Genomic DNA, 19,164 nt, shown 5'->3' with positions numbered 1-19,164 from the left:
TCTTATCTCCACATTCAGCACACAGCATCCATCTTAAGTGGTGTGTCTGATTCATTTAATGCCAATATTCACTCTCCTGTTAGGCCCTGTTCTCACGGCAACACGAAACGGTGCAAACGCGGAAAAATTCCCGCGGTTGCACTATATCATGTACATGAAAACAGCAAACGCAGGCATGAAACCGCAAGTTTTTGAGATCTACTCCCAGGGAGGACTTTTTGGAAAACACAACGGTTTTGGTTTCTTGTAAACACCGAAACCATTTCCCCTGATAACGCTGACGTCACGGCTCCACTTCACGTATGCATAGTCTATAACATTTGCTGTCAAAATACCCACACGCAAGTTATAAAGTTAGAAGACAACATAACATGCACGGTGTCTCCGCGGCACCATCACTGTGATCAGCGGAGAGTGTCGTGCAGGGCTCAAATATAACACTCGCCAATGTAGTCTATAGTCTATTAGTAAGTTATTGATACCATGCAACCGCAACTTTGTCTGGGGAAAGATTTGTGCTCTGCCGGTTTTTCTAGCAAAATTTACGTGTGTAGCTTCTGTATATGACAGGGACACGGCTCTCTCTACATTAAAAAACACTATCCATAGTTCGCAGCGGTTAAGTTACTGTTCAACAAAAGGAGCATTAAGGCTACGGCTTCACAGTAAAAGCATGTCACTGGCTAAACATTAATAGCATTTCACTGGACAAACGTGAGTTGACTTTTATTTTGAAGTACGCCTAACAGGAAAGATAACCGCTCACAAAGCCCCTTCACTACCAGCATGTCTTCTATTTTCACGAGTTCAATGGGTGAAATAAGAGGACAGAAAGCTTGTCATTTACAATACTTGTAACCCCAAGCTTACACCAACCGCTTTATGAACGTTAGTGGCATTCATTTTCGGTTACAGTAAGGTTTTATGCATCAGATTGTACCAGAAAAGCTATCTACTACTACCTTGTACCGCCAACTGCTGGCATGGCATGCTTACTACAGCGATTTCGTCCCGTTTCCTCTGAAAACATGTGTACGAGTGAAGATGTCAGATAAATTGTGTCTGAACGGGGTTTTTTTTTTTAAACCAAAAACGGGAAAACTGTCACGTTTTCACCGTGAGAACAGGGCCTTAGACTGCTTTTGCTAAATTCCCAACATGGCCTACTTTGGCTTCTTCTTCTTCTCCTGCTGGTGACGGGGTGTGTGGGGGGTATGCTACTGATTAGAACACACACTGCTTAGACCCCCCTCCCCATCACATCATTGCATTTGATTAGCTCCCCAACCCCCTGCTCTCTCCCTTATCACTACTAGCACAACAGGAAGCAGCACACACGCACGCACGCACACAGGCACACACACACACACACACACACACACACACACACACACACACACACACACACACACACACAGATGCACATGCATGCACACATATCACAAACTTACTTGCGGACTTATCTTAACTGTGTGGCTGCTTGTAAATGTGCACTGGCATCCAGTATAATACATAAACACACACACACACACGTCTGGGCTGTTGCCATTGCCTAGGTGGTGGGGCGGCAGGTAAAGCCAGCGTAGCGTTGACAGCCCATTAATGAAGCATTCATAAACTGCAGCACAAAGTAGCAGAGCTCCCCACATGCCTAGCTGTGTGCTCATAGATCATTGGAACCCCCCGTCTTCAAAGAAAAAGCACTCTGCCCCACTGTTCACGCAGGCATCACACCCCATCACCTGTTTATCAGTATTGGGCCCTAAGGTTCTGTTCTTTTAAGGTGAGACGCTGTAGGCAAAAACTGTTTTTTTAAGTACCGGTCAATTCTGAGATTTTTGCTTCCGTAACACATCTTCTTTCATACTAGTATAAATCAAAGGTCCATTTGACTAAACCCTGTCTGTTTGGTTCCATATTTTCCTCCTATACAACCATCTTTAACGGACGTTTTTAACACCTGTACACAGTATTTTTTGATTTGTAAAATGAAATAAAGATTTTAAATCTCTAGATTTTATTATTTCTAAAGAGATGCAAATGTACAGAAAATTACTTAGGAATTGATACATTTGCATAATGTATTCAAACATTTAAAAAAATAAAATACAAAAAATTATTGTTATTTGTAAGCAATCAACTGGCAAAGTTTCATGATGATATCTATAAGTAAACATGTTGATCCTATTGGCCTGCAGTGTCCTGCTTTAAGTGAGTGTGATGTCAAACTTATGTACACTTAAAGGGATAAGGCATAATAAAACTACCAAGCAGTACAGCCACCAACCCTCCAGCAGCTCTGCACCACACTATACAGCTTTAAGTGCAAATGTTATTTCCTTTTTACAGTTCGTGGTTCAAAAGCTTTCCAGCAGCTCAAATAGAGAGTCCCTTCATGTTGAATCCAACAAGCAGCAGTATCCACTCGTTTGTGCTTTCACATTATATTCAATCATGAATCATCTTACCATAGCCAGGTTGATTTCTGTTTGAGCCCAGCTTGCAGATACTGTATGTTCATGGGTTACTCTTCATCTGTGAAGGTCCCAATTAGGCATGCAGGTAGTCCAGTCACAATCATGTCTGGACTGGCAGACCGGCCCCTCAATCAAATGAAGCACCTCCTGAGTGAAGATATGCCTGTGATTAGAATAATTGGACACATTTTTAAAGATCCAATCAAATTGTGATGTACTGACAGGAATGAGACATAAAGTGCTTTGAAAAATAGTTGGAATTTTAGACAAATAAATTACATGTATTCTCCTTCCAAAGACTATTGGAACATACAGTACATGTAAATATCCGAGGGAATTTTTTAATTGTGCCCCAGAGAAGCGGCAGTGCTTTAGGGCGTTGTTTTCACTTCATCATAAGATACACTCTCTCTCCCTCTCTCTGTATCCCTCTCTCTGTCCCTCTGTCTCTCTTTCTCTCTCTATCCCTCTCTCTCTCTCTCTCTCTCTCTCTCTGTCTATCCCTCTCTCTGTCTCTCTCTCTCCCTCTCTCTCTCCCTCTCTCTTTGCTGGAATGCCGTGGCTGCCGTGTCACTTTGTGTCTTTATCTCTCTCTGTCTATCTCCATCCTTATCTGCCTTTCTTTGTCCTTCTCCTTGCAGTCTAAACCTCACTGAGCTTCACTCCAGCAGGGAGACTGATCTAATTGGCTATTTTATTTTTAATGCAGACTTGTTACGCCGATCACATTCACCCAGGCAATTTACCTGCTTGTCTTCAGTCGGAGAAGGCGGGCTTATCTGAACTAACGCCCCAATTCAGGCTGTGCCTCATATCCAAATGGGCCTCTGTTAGCATTTAAATCAAAAAACAGCCCCCACCTCCCCTTCCTATTCACACACACACACACACACACACACACACACACACACACACACACACACACACACACACACACACACACACACACACACACAAATACCCCTCTGCCTGTCAGAAGAGAGGGCTGAGATAGTGAGAGAGAAAACCCTGGATGTTATTTAATGAGATCAGAGAAGCGTGAGGGCGCTGTTTACTGTCACAAAGCACACTCCCCCCCTTATCACTGGGCTTCTCACCAATCCTCCTCCACCTTAACAACCACACGCTTTACGCTAAACCATAAAGCGCTCTGACAAGTTGCTTCTTCTTGTTAGGACGAGCACATCCTCCTCCTGCTCCTCTTATTCCAAACAGCAAGTGCACAAGAGTATGGCTTTAAAGGTTATTCCTACTAGTACTGCATACATAACAAGAGCCAGCTCTGTTTTACTGCACAGTGTGTAGTGAGTGTACTTGTGTGCTGTTGTGATCTAACGGGACCTTTTACCTGCTGCGGCAGATACAACAGGGTCATTACTGCAGGTCATCAGCCATCATTCTTCATATGATTAGACTGAAATGACAGGCCAGGTGTCACAATGTCTAGTTAACATTAGCTCATGGCTCAAAATGACTTGTGATATCAGTCTCCCCTTCGTCGCGATATCATGTAATACTTTATTGTGAGGTTGCTTTGTCATAAATTAGGTCAAGTGTCTTTTTTCAAAGGACTGGCAACAACACGGCGCAAGTATATAATGGACCAGTCTGTGTTTGATAACGAGTGGAAACGCACCGAGTCCTAGACAAGGAGAGGAAGGAAAGGAAGGGAAAAATGTGTCATGAAGACGGGGGAAAGCAAGCTGGGGGGAGAGCTCCTTTGACTTACAGAAACACACTCCTCCTGTATTGTCTCTAAGAAACAGAATGCACCACAAATCATTTCAAATTCATTATATGCACTCCCCTCCTCTTTGAATTAAATCAATTTATGTTGGTTGAAACAAAAGAGGGGATAATATCAGACATGGGTAAATATTTATTCTGAAAGTGGCGGGCTTAGGAAATGAGCGGGCTGCGGGATGCTCAGGGGAGAGCATGTTTGTCCCCGGCAGTCATAAATATGTATCACGCAGTGGAGATGACAGCCATTGTAATCTGATGGCCGCCTTTCATCCAGCATATGAAACCCTTAGGGGAAAAAAAACATGAGGGGCGCACAACAAAATTAAAAGTTGCACCCTCGACTATCATTGGAATGAGTCACTCAACGACAAGTGGCAACTTGGGTGGAAACAAAGTCCACTGGGGAAAAGGGGTGTGTGTGTGTGTGTGTGTGTGTGTGTGTGTGTGTGTGTGTGTGTGTGTGTGTGTGTGTGTGTGTGTGTGTGTGTGTGTGTGTGTGTGTGTGTGTGTGTGTGTGTGTGTGTGTGTGTGTGTGTCTATTTTTTCCTCCTTGGTCTCATTTGTGGAAAGGTAAATATTCAGAGGGTCGCTTCCGGAGCGGTGGCGATTGAAGCATGCTCCGGCATAGCAATAGAGAATATGTTGTGAATGCAAAGCTCCCAAATCAATTCACGCTGCGCTGCCAAATTAAACGCAACCTGTGTGTGCGAGCAGACATCTGTGGGGGTGTAAAGTAGTTCTTCAAAGCCAGAATAACTGTCACACGCTTCTAAAAGTGCACCGGCACCCCACTTAGATAAGGTAACCTGTCATCCACAATGCACTCCACTCCGTCCCACAGTGAGTGTCCTCCAAACATTCTAAATCTTACCAAGTATATTGGTCTAATTTATAGTCAAAATATCTCCTTACACTTAATTAAAGACACAATCACCTAACAAGCAACATTTCAGTAAGACTTGTAAATTCAATACGAAAATGAGGATTACAAGGCAGGCTTACATGAAAGATCTTCCTACTAGTAACCCATGCTCAATATGAGTATTTTTAGCTAACTCCAAGATATAAATCATCTTAAAAAGCTAAAATATCATATATTACTATTGAATCTAGAACAGTGTCGCTAATGTATTAAAATTAGGGCTGTCAAGCGATTAAAAAAATTTATCTTCTTAAATACAGGCTCTGTGATTAATTAATCTAAATTAATCGCATACTTTTATGACACTTTTATACCTGTTTATAAACAGCTGTAGGCCTATAGCCTGCTACAGTTTGTTTCCCGCTCTTTCTCTCGCTCTCCGTCTCTCGTAACTTCTGTCTCCACAACAGACAGCGCTGCACTGCCACAGATGCCTATGCCGATTCATTCCCCATCGTCGTACTCATAGGCAAAAATATTGACACACACACACACACGGGGCGGGTGTCCGTTTACACGGGAGACGAGACAGCTAGCAAACAAAATTGTACACACGGAGGAAGATTGAGAGATACTTTTGAACCTACATTGTTGCACCCACTAAATCAATAATGCACAGACACTGAGGAGAATAAAGTAAGATGTCTTCCTACCTTCATGCTTATTTGCCCGAAGCATCCCATAAACCGTCCATAGAGCCCTCGGCCCCGCCCTTTCCCCCAGCTTCTCTCTTTACTTTTCTCCCTTTCACCCGTGCGGGCCGTGTATGCAAGCTACAGGTTCAGCTCGGTGCAGCTGCGCACCACTTTTGCACCGGGTCAAAGGGCATTACAGAAGTGCGATTAATCTGCGTTAATTTTTTTAATCGCGTTAATTTTTCTGTGATTAATTAATCGAAATGAACGCGTTAATTTGACAGCCCTAATATATAGGGGAGAACGGGGTAAGTAGGCACACTTTTTACTCTAGTGAGAATTGCTCATCACCAAAACATCTTTCAATAGTCATTCCTACATTAAATTGAAGCTTAAGGTGTTGGCTTGAAATGTGTACCCCTCACTTTTTCTATCTTATTGTAATAAAGAAGAAATTAATCATCAAATGGCGCTTTTCCACCGCAAATGTAGCTCGACTCGACTCAACTGGACTCAGTTTAACTTGGTTTGGTAGCAGCACGGGTCGTTTTCCACCGAAAATAGTACCTCCTGAACGTGGGCGGGGTTGTCGTAAGGGGCTGAAAGCCAACTCCGGAGTCAAGTAGCAAAGCAGAAATTACGAGCAGTTGTTGCACTATTAACTGAACCAACCGCCAAAAACACGGATGAGAAATGTTTAAGAAAATACTCCCCTTGTATCTGTTTGCTAAAAGAAGTAGAATAATATTGCTACGGGCCGTTAAAAGGGTAGGGTTTGTGTCCTGATGTGTGACTGCCACACAGCTGTAGGGATGCGTCACGTACATCCCTATGCACGTAAACACGGGCATGATAAAGTTGACTGTTAAGTGCTTGTTTCAGGATACGTGTTTTCAAATGCAAGCCGTGTCTCAGCCTGAATATTTTATTGAGGTAATCAGTGCAGTCCGAGGCTTGTAATGTAATCGCTCGCTATCATGTCTGTCCCAGCTTGCTGCTATAGGCTATTTAGCCTAGCTGATGTCTCCTCTCGTATGTTCAAAGTAACTTCCCCAACAGCCAACACAACTGGGTGAGCTTAGCGAATATATGGAGAGAAAAAAATCGGGTCTGTGATGCAAATCAAATGAAAGCGAGCCAAAGAAGGCTGCACGCGGCGAGACAAAATACACATAAAAGTCCCGGAGAGTTGTTGAGAATCAAGGGGAGAATAATCAACAGAATGAAGCCGGCAGACGGTAGTCTCTGGCCAATCAGCGGCCGGCCGTCTGCCGACGTCACCTTTTAGCTCGACTCAGCTCGCTTGGACCCTAGAGCAAGGCGATACTAAAAAAGCAGCCGCTAGCAGGTACCAGGTACCATGAAATTGCGGTGGAAACGCCAAAAATGCGAGTTGAGTCGAGTTGAGCTGATACCATGCGGTGGAAAAGCGCCAAAAGACACCCTTACACATTGTGACAACCAACCCCATCAAGGGGTCGGTTGTCACACACTATGGGGTTGTTTGTCACAATGTTATCTTAATGGGAATAATCATAAAAAGAAGGAAAGAAAGTAGAACTAAATTTGAACATTTAATTGCATTGTCAAGTTGACAAATAGGCCTACATAACTTACTGTAGCCTTGGCAACTGGTCTAGTTTGGGATGCACTGGGTTGTTTTGATTTTGTTGCCCTTTTTTCTTTTGCATGCTAGCTGCCTTTTCCTGCTCTATTCTTTCCTTCTCTGGGGTGTCAGTGAGTATACAGCTTGACAATTTATTTCATTATTGGGTTCCTTTTCTGGCTGTAGCCTTTGGATAACATGTGACAACCAACCCCCCAAAAAATGTGACGACCAACCCCAACTTGAATTTCTTGCTAGCATCAAGGCCAACAACCATCGGACAACTAATTAGCTTGCTAACCACAATCTAAACTATAGTTTACCCTTCACACTTTTTATGGGTAACAACTGTTTTGTTATGAACCCATTGTGTAAAAGCCTAGAAGAAAAATACTGAGGAGCTAAATATTTTCAATTTGACATGAAAAACACAAACAGTCCTCTCACCTCAAATGTAGCAGTCTAACTCCAAGGAAGACTATGTAGGTGACCTCTGATCCCAATTCTGGATATTTACATACCAAAATTTCACAGACAGCGCCTTCTGGTTCCGAGATATAACGATTGTGACAACCAACCCGTGTGACAAATTACCCCGTTCTCCCCTATATATATATATATATATACACGTATATATATATATTAGTTCATTTGACAGCCCGAGTTAAAATGGTTAATTAACACTTGAAATGAAGAGAATGACATGGACAAGTTGGGGGAGGAATACTGCTTTTGAGTATTACACGCTTAAAGCTGCAGTTGAGAGTTTTTTTACTGTAATATTTGGCAAAACTGTCATAATAGCCATTCAGCTATATGTAGGTGAAGTGGTCTGAAAATATGTTTTTATCACTTTGCTCCCCCCTGCCTCTGTGTGCTGCCCCCCAAAATTGCCACCGCTCATGTTAATTTTGACCAATCAGAGCGAGGTCAGATTCTCCGTTCTTATTGGCTGTGGGACCTTGGCAACGACGTTGATGCGTCAGTTGCGTGAGCGTTCACGACCCTATAGTCTGACACTAGCCTACTGTTTGGTAGTCCTACTAGGCTACTACGGTGGACAGCGAGTAGCAATGTCTTCACAAACGAACCCTCAATTTACCATTCCCAGGATACCAACAACTAACACCGCTAAGACAGCAAAAAAACGAGGAAAGACGAATGTTGAAAAGTTAACTGCTGAAAGGGAGACGGAGAGAGCTCGAAAAAAAGTACACGGGCCATGTCTTCTTGCCCTATCACATCAAGACCTCTCCGACCGCGACCTCGTCCCCTTCCTCTGCCCCTCGGCTGCCTGCCGCTAGCAGCAGGACGTCCGCTGGCCCTATATAGCCCTAGTCCTGTGCTCAGTGTTGCCAACTCAAAGCGATTTTGTCGCTATATTTAGTGACTTTTCAGCCCCCCTGGCGACTTTTTTTTCAAAACAGCGACAAGCGACAAATCTAGCTTTTTTTTCTGGTGTTATTGGTGACTTTTTTCGCCAAGGCAAGTATCACCTCTTCTCAACGAGCAGCGGGAGCACTGACACGCAGCCCGCTCCTCGCGCAGCAGCCCCGAGCAGCTGCGGTCAGAGCAGGAGATACACACACACCTCTCCGCTCTGTTACAATTAGTTTGCTATCTTGCCTGGCTGTTACAGCTACTTTTGTTAGGCCTACCAGCACACTTACAATGATTTTAAGCTAACATACATGGTCTGTCTGTGATTAAAATGAAGATGCTCAATATGTACGTATGTAGTTATCATTACTAATGTTTAATCACCTCGGAATCGGACATGGTGTTTGTCTCCTGTCAATGTAACTGAATTCACATGAACGCGCATAGCTGTCGTTCGGAGGGAGGAACTACAGCAGGTAGAGCGTTGGGAAAACAGCCGTTGGGATCCCAACGGCTGAAACTCTCAACTGCAGCTTTAATATGATAAACAACACTTCCTAATACTAGTCAAATATACTGCAAAATTTGTTTCCTCAGATCTCTTCCATCTTTAAAGGCTTAAATATTGCATCCTATTTCAAGAAATCTTACTAAGTGAATTTTCACCTTGTATTGCTTGTCTTTTTACTCATTTTACCCCATTGAGCTGGTAGATAGGGCTAGTCTACTCTGCTTTTGACTAACTCTGGTTGTGGTGTGTTCCCTGCCTGCAGCTTTGAAGGACCCCTGTGCTGAGGTGACCTGCGGCTATGGCAGCACCTGTGTCCAGTCGTCGGACGGCCTGTCAGCTAAATGCATGTGCCCCCTGAGCTGTGAGGGCAAGGCGGAGCAGACAGTGTGTGGCAGCGATGGGAAGGACTACCGCAACCAGTGTGAGCTCTATCAGCATGCCTGCAACCACCAGAAGAACATCAGAGTGCAATACCAAGGGCACTGCGGTGAGTGCAAGCATTACCTTTTCATTATTGATCAATTCATCAAAGTGTGCCGGTCATAGGGATGGGTTTGGTTCTGACATTGACATTAAGCAGAGGGAAGAACATTGTGAGCGTCAAACACTTCATTTCATGCATTCTGGTGAATTAGTATGCACCAATTTGTGCCTTTTTATGAATCAATTCATTGTTCAAATATTTGTATTTATGTTGAAGAACAAACGACTTTCCGTTAGCCACACAAATAAAATGGAATATATTGCAGTAAGGCTCTGAGGTATTGCTTTCAAATATGTACCTGTATTCAAAATGTTTTGAACATTCAAAACATATCACATGTTTTGGGATGTTTTTAGGGAATCATGGGACAGTATTAAAGCCTTGGGCTCCAAAGTTTAAATGGACATAAAAGCCAATAGTAATCTCATCTTGGTCTTCAACATAAAGGATTAGGCTACTCTTACAAGTCCCATATTAGATGCTTGACACAATCTAATTTAAACCCCTGAAGGTAAGAAAAGTAAGTGTATATAGGGCTAAACTGAAATCATTGGGATATACTGTATACAGTTGCAGGTAAAAGGAGAAATAAATGTTTTAACCCCCTGAACTCTTATTTTGTTTTTGTTTTGAGGGGGACACATTCACCTCTTCTATATATTGCAGGGGACTTTAATATCTCATCTTGATGATGAGAAATTACATTTGCCTTTACATAATAGAGGGGAAATCTTCACATTGGAGATGCTGGAACCAGGTCATCTTGGCATGTTTTCCTTTTATAAATAACAATTTAAAAAAAGACCATTTAAAAAAAAGCTGTTGTTCTCTGCTGTTCTCATTTCCTCTTTTTTCTTGTCTTCACTATATTTCCTGCCTGTGGCTGTTGTTGTTTCCCTTCACACACAGACTTACTTAAAGCACATCTCTGCTAACTCTCCTGTTCACCCGGGTTGCTTTGCCTCACTCAGGTTACTTCACAGCTGTCATCAGGCCAGGCTGTTTTGCTCCTCCTTGTTATCATCAGGCGCGCTCAACTTTGAGGTTGTTCTTTGTGTGTGTGTGTGTGTGTGTGTGTGTGTGTGTGTGTGTGTGTGTGTGTGTGTGTGTGTGTGTGTGTGTGTGTGTGTGTGTGTGTGTGTGTGTGTGTGTGTGTGTGTGTGTGTGTGTGTGTGTGTGTGTGTGTGTGTGTGTGTGTGTGTGTGTGTGTGTGTGTGTGTGTGTGTGTGTGTGTGTGTGTGTGTGTGTGTGTGTGTGTGTGTGCTGTGAGCTAGCTCTGTCTCTTAGCAGTGGGAGTCTGGGGGAGACAGTGCAGAATGGCAGGCTACCAGAGATGGATGTGCAGGTCTGGTGGTGAAGGTTGCTCTTTTAAATCCAGCCTGAGTCAAAGTGACCCCAGCTGCCCTCTCCTCCCCTGGGGAGGCAATGCTAAGAGGGGACCCAGACAGCCCTGATGCTCCTCTAAATCTTCCTTCCTAAAGCCTTGGCTGTTTCAAGTCGCTAGCCCTAGCCAGAAGAACACAGTTGATTTATAATCACTGCTAGTGTATGCAGCAAACAGGCCATTTTTCTTCTGTTGTAATTGCCCTACTTGCTCAGCTGGAGGGAAGCATGGCTCCTGGAAGCTGTTCTTCTCACTTAATGGGAGGTAATGGTCTTTCTCTCAGGTAATGGTGTAACCGGCGGGTAAAGCACTGTGTTCTGCAGAGACATGCCATGTATTACGATAAGGCCTTGTTTTCTTGGTTGCTACTATGTGAAAGCCTTTGCATTGTGTTGATATGAAACAATTTCTCATTCTCTTTTGCCTTGATTCCACTGAGCAGTATAGGTCGGTTCGGTAAGCAACGGTAAACCTAGATCTGTCTTGTTTTTCCACTGTCTACAGCACCCTTACTTTGTATACAGGATATACTGTATGCTGAATGGATTAGGCTGGGGAACGACACTGGGCCTCATTAAGAGTCTGTGCTGTGGCCGCTGCAGCTGCAAAACTATGGTGACATCGTTAAGAGTGGGAGACAGTGTAGCTTGCTGATAAATTAAATAAACAGGAAGAACGCAAGACATCAAACAAAGAGCTGTGCGCCATCATTTTTCTCTCACTCTTGCGAGGAGATTAAAATAATCAATCAACGGACTGCAGTGTGTAGCTCCACCCTTTTGTAACTCTTTTTGGGAAAGCTTGCTATCCCAAACAAAAGGGGGACAAAATAGGTACGGCATGTTTAGCTTATTTTGGTAGCCTTCCAACTTTTGGCGATGTAAATGCAAATAAATGCATACAGAGCCTTACCAAACCGAACCGCACCCCTCAGTGGAAACAAGCCTTTTCTCTTCCTTTCTACTCCTTTGGTTAAGATAGGTTGTTTCGTCCTCTGTGTGTTTTGAATGACTTGCCGGCAGCTTGGCAGTGATTTCATATGTCACGTCGCAACATCAATCTTTTGTCTTCCCCACATGCTGGAAGCGTGGCGTGCAGGATAAAGCCTGGGCTGCTGTTTCAGGGACTTAACACCCCCGTCCCACACATCCACAAACCAATTTCATTATGATCATGGACTGATACGGCAGAGCGTGCCCGACCGGCGCTCTCCCCTTAGAAGGAGGGAGAAGCCTGGGAACAAATCAAGCTAACGTTCCCTTCATCCATTTCCCTGTCTCCCCTTCAGTCTCAAGGTCTCACTGTGAGCCGCTCTACACTGCAGGGCCACTCATCACATCTATGGAGCAGCTTTGATGGAGTATCATATCTCCTTTTTCTATTCTTTGTGCTGTCTCTATACCTCTCTCCTCTCTATATTTACTAGAAAAATATTGCAAAACTAACTGAAGTTAATACAGTCAAACTACACTCACCGGCCTCTTTATCAGGTACACCAGTTACATTTCTTGTTAACACATATAACTTATCAGCCAATCACATGGCAGCAACTCAATGCATTTAGGCATGTAGACCTGGACAGGACAACTTGTTGAAGATCAAACCGAGCAACAGAATGGGGAAGAAAGGGTTTAAGTGACTTTGAACATGTCATGGTTTATGGTGCCAGACGGGCTGGTCTGATTATTTCAGAAACTGCTGATCTACTGGGATTTTCACAGCACGTTGCCTTGACCACGTCTACATGCCTAAATGCATTGAGTTGCTACCATGTAATTGGCTGATTAGCTATTTGTTTTTATAAGCAATTTAACAGGAGTACTTAATAAAGTGGCCGGTGAGTGTATACTGATAGGATTATTTATTTGGTATTCTTCTGCTTCCCAAAGCTCAAACTTTGGGAACTTTACTTGAAAAGGAATCAACAGTTTTAAGGAAATGAACCCAATACACATCATATCCTGTTGTAATTTGAACATATTTTTTTCTGCAAGATCAATGTTGAAAAGTCAGTGAGGAAAAATTGACATAGGGGAGAACGGGGAGACTCTTTTTACATTTGCTCCCCTCTAAGGGAGCTAAAATGATTTATCAGTCAAATGTACACATTTCCCATTAATTCAGGATGTTTCCTAGAAAAGGGCATTAGCAGAATTTATTCATGACAAAGGGCAGTGAAAATATGATTGTTTTAAAAAAAGTGTCTCACTTTACCCCAGCTGTGGGGTAAACTGAGACAGACCAGAGAAATCAAGGGGGTAAACTGATCCACTTACTTTTTCCACTCTGAAACTACCATAACAACACATGTTGTAACAGTTAGAATCCTGACAGCTAGCTTGAAAACCAAATATTCCAAAACTAATGTCAGACGAGTAACAGAATCATGGGGTTTGGTCAATTAAGAAAAACATGTTCTAAACACTTGAAAGTAACTCTGATCAAATACACAATATAATTCATATTCAATAATTAACATTCAAATGACAGATAGAGCCAGTTAGATTAAAACACAGTCTGGGGGTCAGAACACAGGACCCTTAGAGCCAGCTAGTGTCTGGGGGTCAGAGCAAAGAACAATCAGAACCAGCTAGAACAGCCTGGGAATCAGAACACAGGACTAGACCCAGCTGTCATTTTCCATCTTTTGAGTATTTGATTAATGTTTTTCTGCATTTGTTTTATTGGGATCATTCATTGAATAATAACATATTACTTAGAGTTTATTGATGTTAAAGGTCACTCTCCTGTCCCCCACATACATACGTGCCAAACCATGCCCTTGCTGACACCCCTTCAACCATCAACCCCCACCTCCAGCCCACATTGTCTTTTGTCTTAATCAAACTAGTCTCTTTGCTACCTCAAATATAATGGATTCATTAAAAGAGGGCACAGACACTGTCTCACTTTACCCCACAGCATTTGTCTCACTTTACCCCACTGCCACAATTTGAGAAAAAACTACCTCTCTCAGCAAATCAGGCTAATCTTCAGTTATCATCATCACATGGTTTCATATGTTGGTAGTTCATCAACATGTATGATAGAAGTTTTTCTACCTGAATCAATTTGCTTTGGCACAACAATCGATTAAGTTGACAGCAAGAAAATTTACTTTTACATGCAAAAAATACATTTTTGTGAAAAAAACATGCTTACAACATCACCATGAGGTCCTCTCTTTCATGGCCAAGGGGGAATGAGAGGGGCTTGAAAACATATATCTCACATGACCAAAAATGTGTTCTATTGCCTAGATACAGGGGGTGTCTCACATTACCCGATGGCTCACATTCCCCCGTTCTCCCCTATATGATTTGATTTGAATAATGAACTTCAGTTATTCAATCCCCCAATGTCTAATTAACATTAAGGCAAGAAACTGCAGGTGAATAGGGTAACATTATTAACTTATATCATCATGCAACTTTGTCAGTTACTTACTTACATTGAAAATGTTTTTGGATTGGGGTCCAACGTTTTTACAGAACAAATGTTTAAAACAGCCTTTTTTCGGTTCATAAATCAAAAAATACAGGTACAGGTCTTCAAAATGCACTTTTGTCATGTTTTTAAGAAGAAAATGCATCATAAATCAGACAATTTATGACAATTTACCTATGAACAAATATTTCTGTAATAACCTTCAGAATAGTGCTAAGCATGATTATGGAAAGTTTAGTTGATGATTATTGAAATAACTAATGTTAGGATAACGGCAGTTAAAGGAGGTTGTAGGATAAATATTCAGACACAAACAGAGGCAAAATGCTGTACTTACACTATGTATGAATGTGTTGACAGACCCCTGCGAGGACAATGAGAACAGTCTGAACACCCTGTGCCGGGTGGAGGCCCTCACCAGACGGCCCCTCCTCTTCGGCCTGCCAGAGGCCTGTCCCCCCGCCACAGACTGGCTGTGTGCCAGTGACGGACAGTCGTACCACAGCCAGTGCGCCATGACGGCCACAGGCATGAAGAAAGGCATCAAGCTGAGGAAGATCCACGCGGGCCGCTGCAGAGGACTGGGTAAGGCCAGCTATAGGTCCAGCTCTGGGGCAACTTTAGAGGCTAGTGACAACTCCTTTTAATCTTTAACCCTAGACGCTAATGCTAAATATTGTAACACTATCACTAACGTCCTGTGTTTTTCACCCAATGTAATATACCCAATACAAAATACTTCTCTTCAAAATGTATTAAAGTACAACAAAACATGGCAAATCTAGGTTGTTTTCTTTCACTTCCCTCCTATACAATGGAAATCTTATCATGGGGGGACCCTATAAAAAGGCTGTAAAATTAGTGAAAAATTAGCTAATCTTTAACAAAAAATCCCCCAAAAATAAAAGAATAGAGCTGGAAACTTGTTCTTCGGTCCACCCATTCCTGGGAGATGTGAGCCTTGTCTGGTGAAGGCACAGTCTATATGCAAGACTGACAACAGTAGGAGAGAGGGGAAAAATTATCAACTAACTATAAAAAAATCTTTGAGCATATAACTGCCCTTTTACATTAAAATTAAGCAGTGGAGGGCCGTGCCTTTTACACCTAGGCCTTCAGAGCCATCATCCCGAAAATCAAACTAAATTATAAAAAACTATAATAGTTTATTAATTATATATAATTTCGTTTTTATGAAAGTCTTTAGGCCAGCAGAGAAGGCTTTGCTGGCCCTGACGGCCCGCCACTGCCATTAAGTGATATGTATTCATAAAAATTACGCTTAATAAATATGACATGCAAATTCCAGGAGCACTCTAACTTACCTTAGCGTACATACAGTCTCCATACAGTTGCATTCGGAAAAAATGATACGCCATCACTAACTTCAAAATCACCCGAACAACTGTCTGCTGAAAAAAACAGGGACGGCAGCATGGAACCAATTCTACTTTAAGATGTCAATGAGCAGCTTGAAGGTACTGAAGGACCCAGGCAACTCACACCAGCAACACAATGAAAATTATGAAAACACAATGGGGCGGGTGAAAGTCACCCGACAATAGTGTTTTAGGGTTAAATGTATCCAGATCGCATGAAAAAGAAAGTCACATGGGATTACTATAAATGCTCATTATACACATTTTTCAGAAGCAGATTGACATTACTTTAACATCATAAACCTGTGAAAATTTGTCAAATTTGGCTTACAAGTAATTTAAAAAAAAACACACTTTACACACAAAACCTATTTGATATTATGGTAATATGAGGAGCTGAAGAAAAATGCAAACATTTTCTATTACTGTATCCATGCTAGCCCTAGCCTCCTCCAGCCTGATAACAGGCTCCAGTGCTGTTATCTGTGCTATTAGAACAGGGGCACGAAGCCTTGGTCAACAAAGAGCTGTCAGCTTTTACTGTACGGCTGATAGCCATCGGAGGGAATCCAATGTTCCCGCTGTGTTGTCGGCTTGGCCTCTCAAAGCCACGGCCGTGTTGGTTTTACGATGGTGATGTGCAGAGAGCCCAACCTATTTACTGATGCCCCTGACAACACCAAAGACAAGAATAGACCAATACAGCATGCCCTTTGGTACACCCAACAATGACGTCTTTGACAAAAGCTGATTGAAGATTGTGATAGCTTAAAATTGCACAAATCCCGGTCGAAGAAGCCTTCAGAGTTTGCGTGTCAGTTTGTGTGTGTGTGTGTGTGTGTGTGTGTGTGTGTGTGTGTGTGTGTGTGTGTGTGTGTGTGTGTGTGTGTGTGTGTGTGTGTGTGTGTGTGTGTGTGTGTGTGTGTGTGTGTGTGTGTGTGTGTGTGTGTGTGTGTGTGTGTGTGTGTGTGTGTGTGTGTGTGTGTGCGTGCGTGCGTGCATGGACATGTGAGTGATTCTTTTCCCCTGCCGTGGCTTTTCAAATTAAAGAATAATTCAATTTGAAACAGAGATCCATGAAATCACATCCTTAAGCAAATTACAAATTGGTATCTAATGAAAATGGCCATTTGGACTTGTAACCATGACATTGAACATCCCGGCAGCCCTCTCAATCAGATAGAGCAGCAATGTGATTAAGTGTTGCATGACAGGCTTTTAAAGAAAAGACAAGAAGGAACTGAATTGCTGTACAAATTTTATCCACTGATCAGGAATAGTGAGCGCCTCCAGAACACAGGCCAGCTTCAAATTGGATTTTCTCACTTCAATGCCAAAATTGCCATTTGACATAACCAGTATTTCTTTCTGTTTTCTTGATTCCCACAGACGATTTCTGCTTAGTGAGTCAAAATGTAATGAATAAAATAGTTTGGACTTTAACAAGACCCTCATATTGAATTTTTTAAGTTTGAGTTTGACAATTTGGTGAAGTTATTGTTGAACTTATTAAAGTTAGGTGAGAGCATGGCACACTTTACTTCCAGTCTGTTGTCATGTGTTACATATAACCAAAGAACATATACAGTATGTACTATATTCACAATAACCAATGGCAATGGCCGGGTTGTTTTCTTTCTGTGTATATTATTGTCATATTCTTGATCAAAGTTTTGGGAAATGTTTGACCAACAAGAATTATTCTAGTAATAATACTCAATTAATGAACATATATTAATTTCTTACGTGTCAAAACATTTTAGTGGCTTTCTAAGAAAGGTGTAACCTCAGCTGCTGAAAGGAAAAGCTTTTACACGCGCTAGCAGTAACATCAGTTATTAATGTTTGAATGTTTTCCCCATGGTTGGACCGGCAGTGTCACACAGAGGGAAGAACAATCAGTTGTCAAATTGTGATTATGGAAAGTGTAGTTGATCTTAGTGCTTAAGAAGTTGACATTTTTTGGTTCAGAAAAAAAACTATATGTTGAGATAATGGCCGTTCAAGAGAGGTTGTGAAGGAGAAATATATAGACTCAAACAGACAAGGTTTAGTCAAATGAACACTTAAATGTGCTGAAAGAAGACATGTATTGAAGCAAAATAAACAGAAATCTCAAAACTGACCAGTGCTGGAATAAAACAACGTATTTGCCTGGCTGCCGTGTCTCGCTCGCTCGCTTTAAACAGCAGTAAGCAGTACAGATACACAGATACACATATACATTGTTATCTATATCCATGTCTCTCTTCCAGACGACTGTAAGGAGGAGTGTCTCTTCAACGCTGTGTGTGTGGTGGAGCAGCTCAGCTCCCGATGCTCCTGTGATCCCATGGAGTGTGACGGCACCTACAAGCCTGTGTGTGGCAGGGACGGACACACCTACACCAACGACTGCCTCCGACGCAAGGCTGAGTGCCTGGGCAAGAGCCTCATCCCCATCAAACACCAGGGGCCCTGTGGTGAGTGGAGGGTGATAGAGAAGGAGAGAACACTTCACAAGGAAGCTCTTTTTCTATCAGTCCTTGTCTTCTTCTGGGTCATTTTACTTCCTAAACAATGTGTTTTTCCCCTTCCGTATATCTCTGTCTTATTATGTACTGTAACTCTGTGCTTCAAACTCTTCCTGGAAAGTGTCTGAGATGATGGGGTGAAATGCTCTCTGAAGGGGGATTTTGGGGAACTGAAAGAATGTGTGTGCCTTCCCTTATAAAATAAAACGTGCCTTCACTTCTCCACTCGTTCACATGCCATCCATACTCTTATCCCTGTCACGCTCCGTCATCCCTCCATCTCTCTCACACACACACACACACACACACACACACACACACACACACACACACACACACACACACACACACACACACACACATCTGTATAGTGCCAGTCTCTCACTCTGGTGGCCTCTTCTCCTCCTCTTTCTCTGTCTGTTTGTCTTGTGTGTTGCTTTGTCCTGCATTAAAAACAAGCTATTCTTTCTTGTTTCAGTGTGTCCGTCCGTCAGTCTTTGTGTGTGTCTGTGTCCGCGTGGCCGTCTCCCTGGCTGTGTGGCTGCAGGTGCACAGTGAGGTCACCTGGTCGTCCCCTCTGAAAGGAGCTCACAGGACAGGCTCTTATACTGTTGTCTCCCTGTGTCTCTCTGTCTCATTAATGTCCTTCATTTTCTATTGACCCTCCTGCAAACATGTGT

General features: G+C 42.6%; 1 protein-coding gene across 2 annotated transcripts in view; it reads left to right on the top strand.

The window, feature by feature from the left end:
- agrn (agrin) overlaps positions 1–19,164 on the top strand; it is a 502,577-nt gene that overhangs the window by 362,795 nt on the left and 120,618 nt on the right. For both annotated transcript variants that reach the window (XM_080031352.1, XM_080031351.1), the window contains exons 5-7: positions 9,540–9,764; positions 14,953–15,177; positions 18,227–18,433. In XM_080031352.1, the coding sequence (XP_079887478.1) occupies positions 9,540–9,764; positions 14,953–15,177; positions 18,227–18,433 (657 nt within the window). The remainder of the gene's footprint in view (positions 1–9,539; positions 9,765–14,952; positions 15,178–18,226; positions 18,434–19,164) is intronic.

This window comes from Ammodytes marinus (assembly GCF_949987685.1).
Source record: "Ammodytes marinus genome assembly, chromosome: 7".
NCBI classification, from domain to species: Eukaryota; Metazoa; Chordata; class Actinopteri; order Uranoscopiformes; family Ammodytidae; genus Ammodytes; species Ammodytes marinus.
The sequence above is the reverse complement of the archived record's forward strand: the minus strand, read 5'-3'. Positions and strand labels throughout refer to the sequence as shown.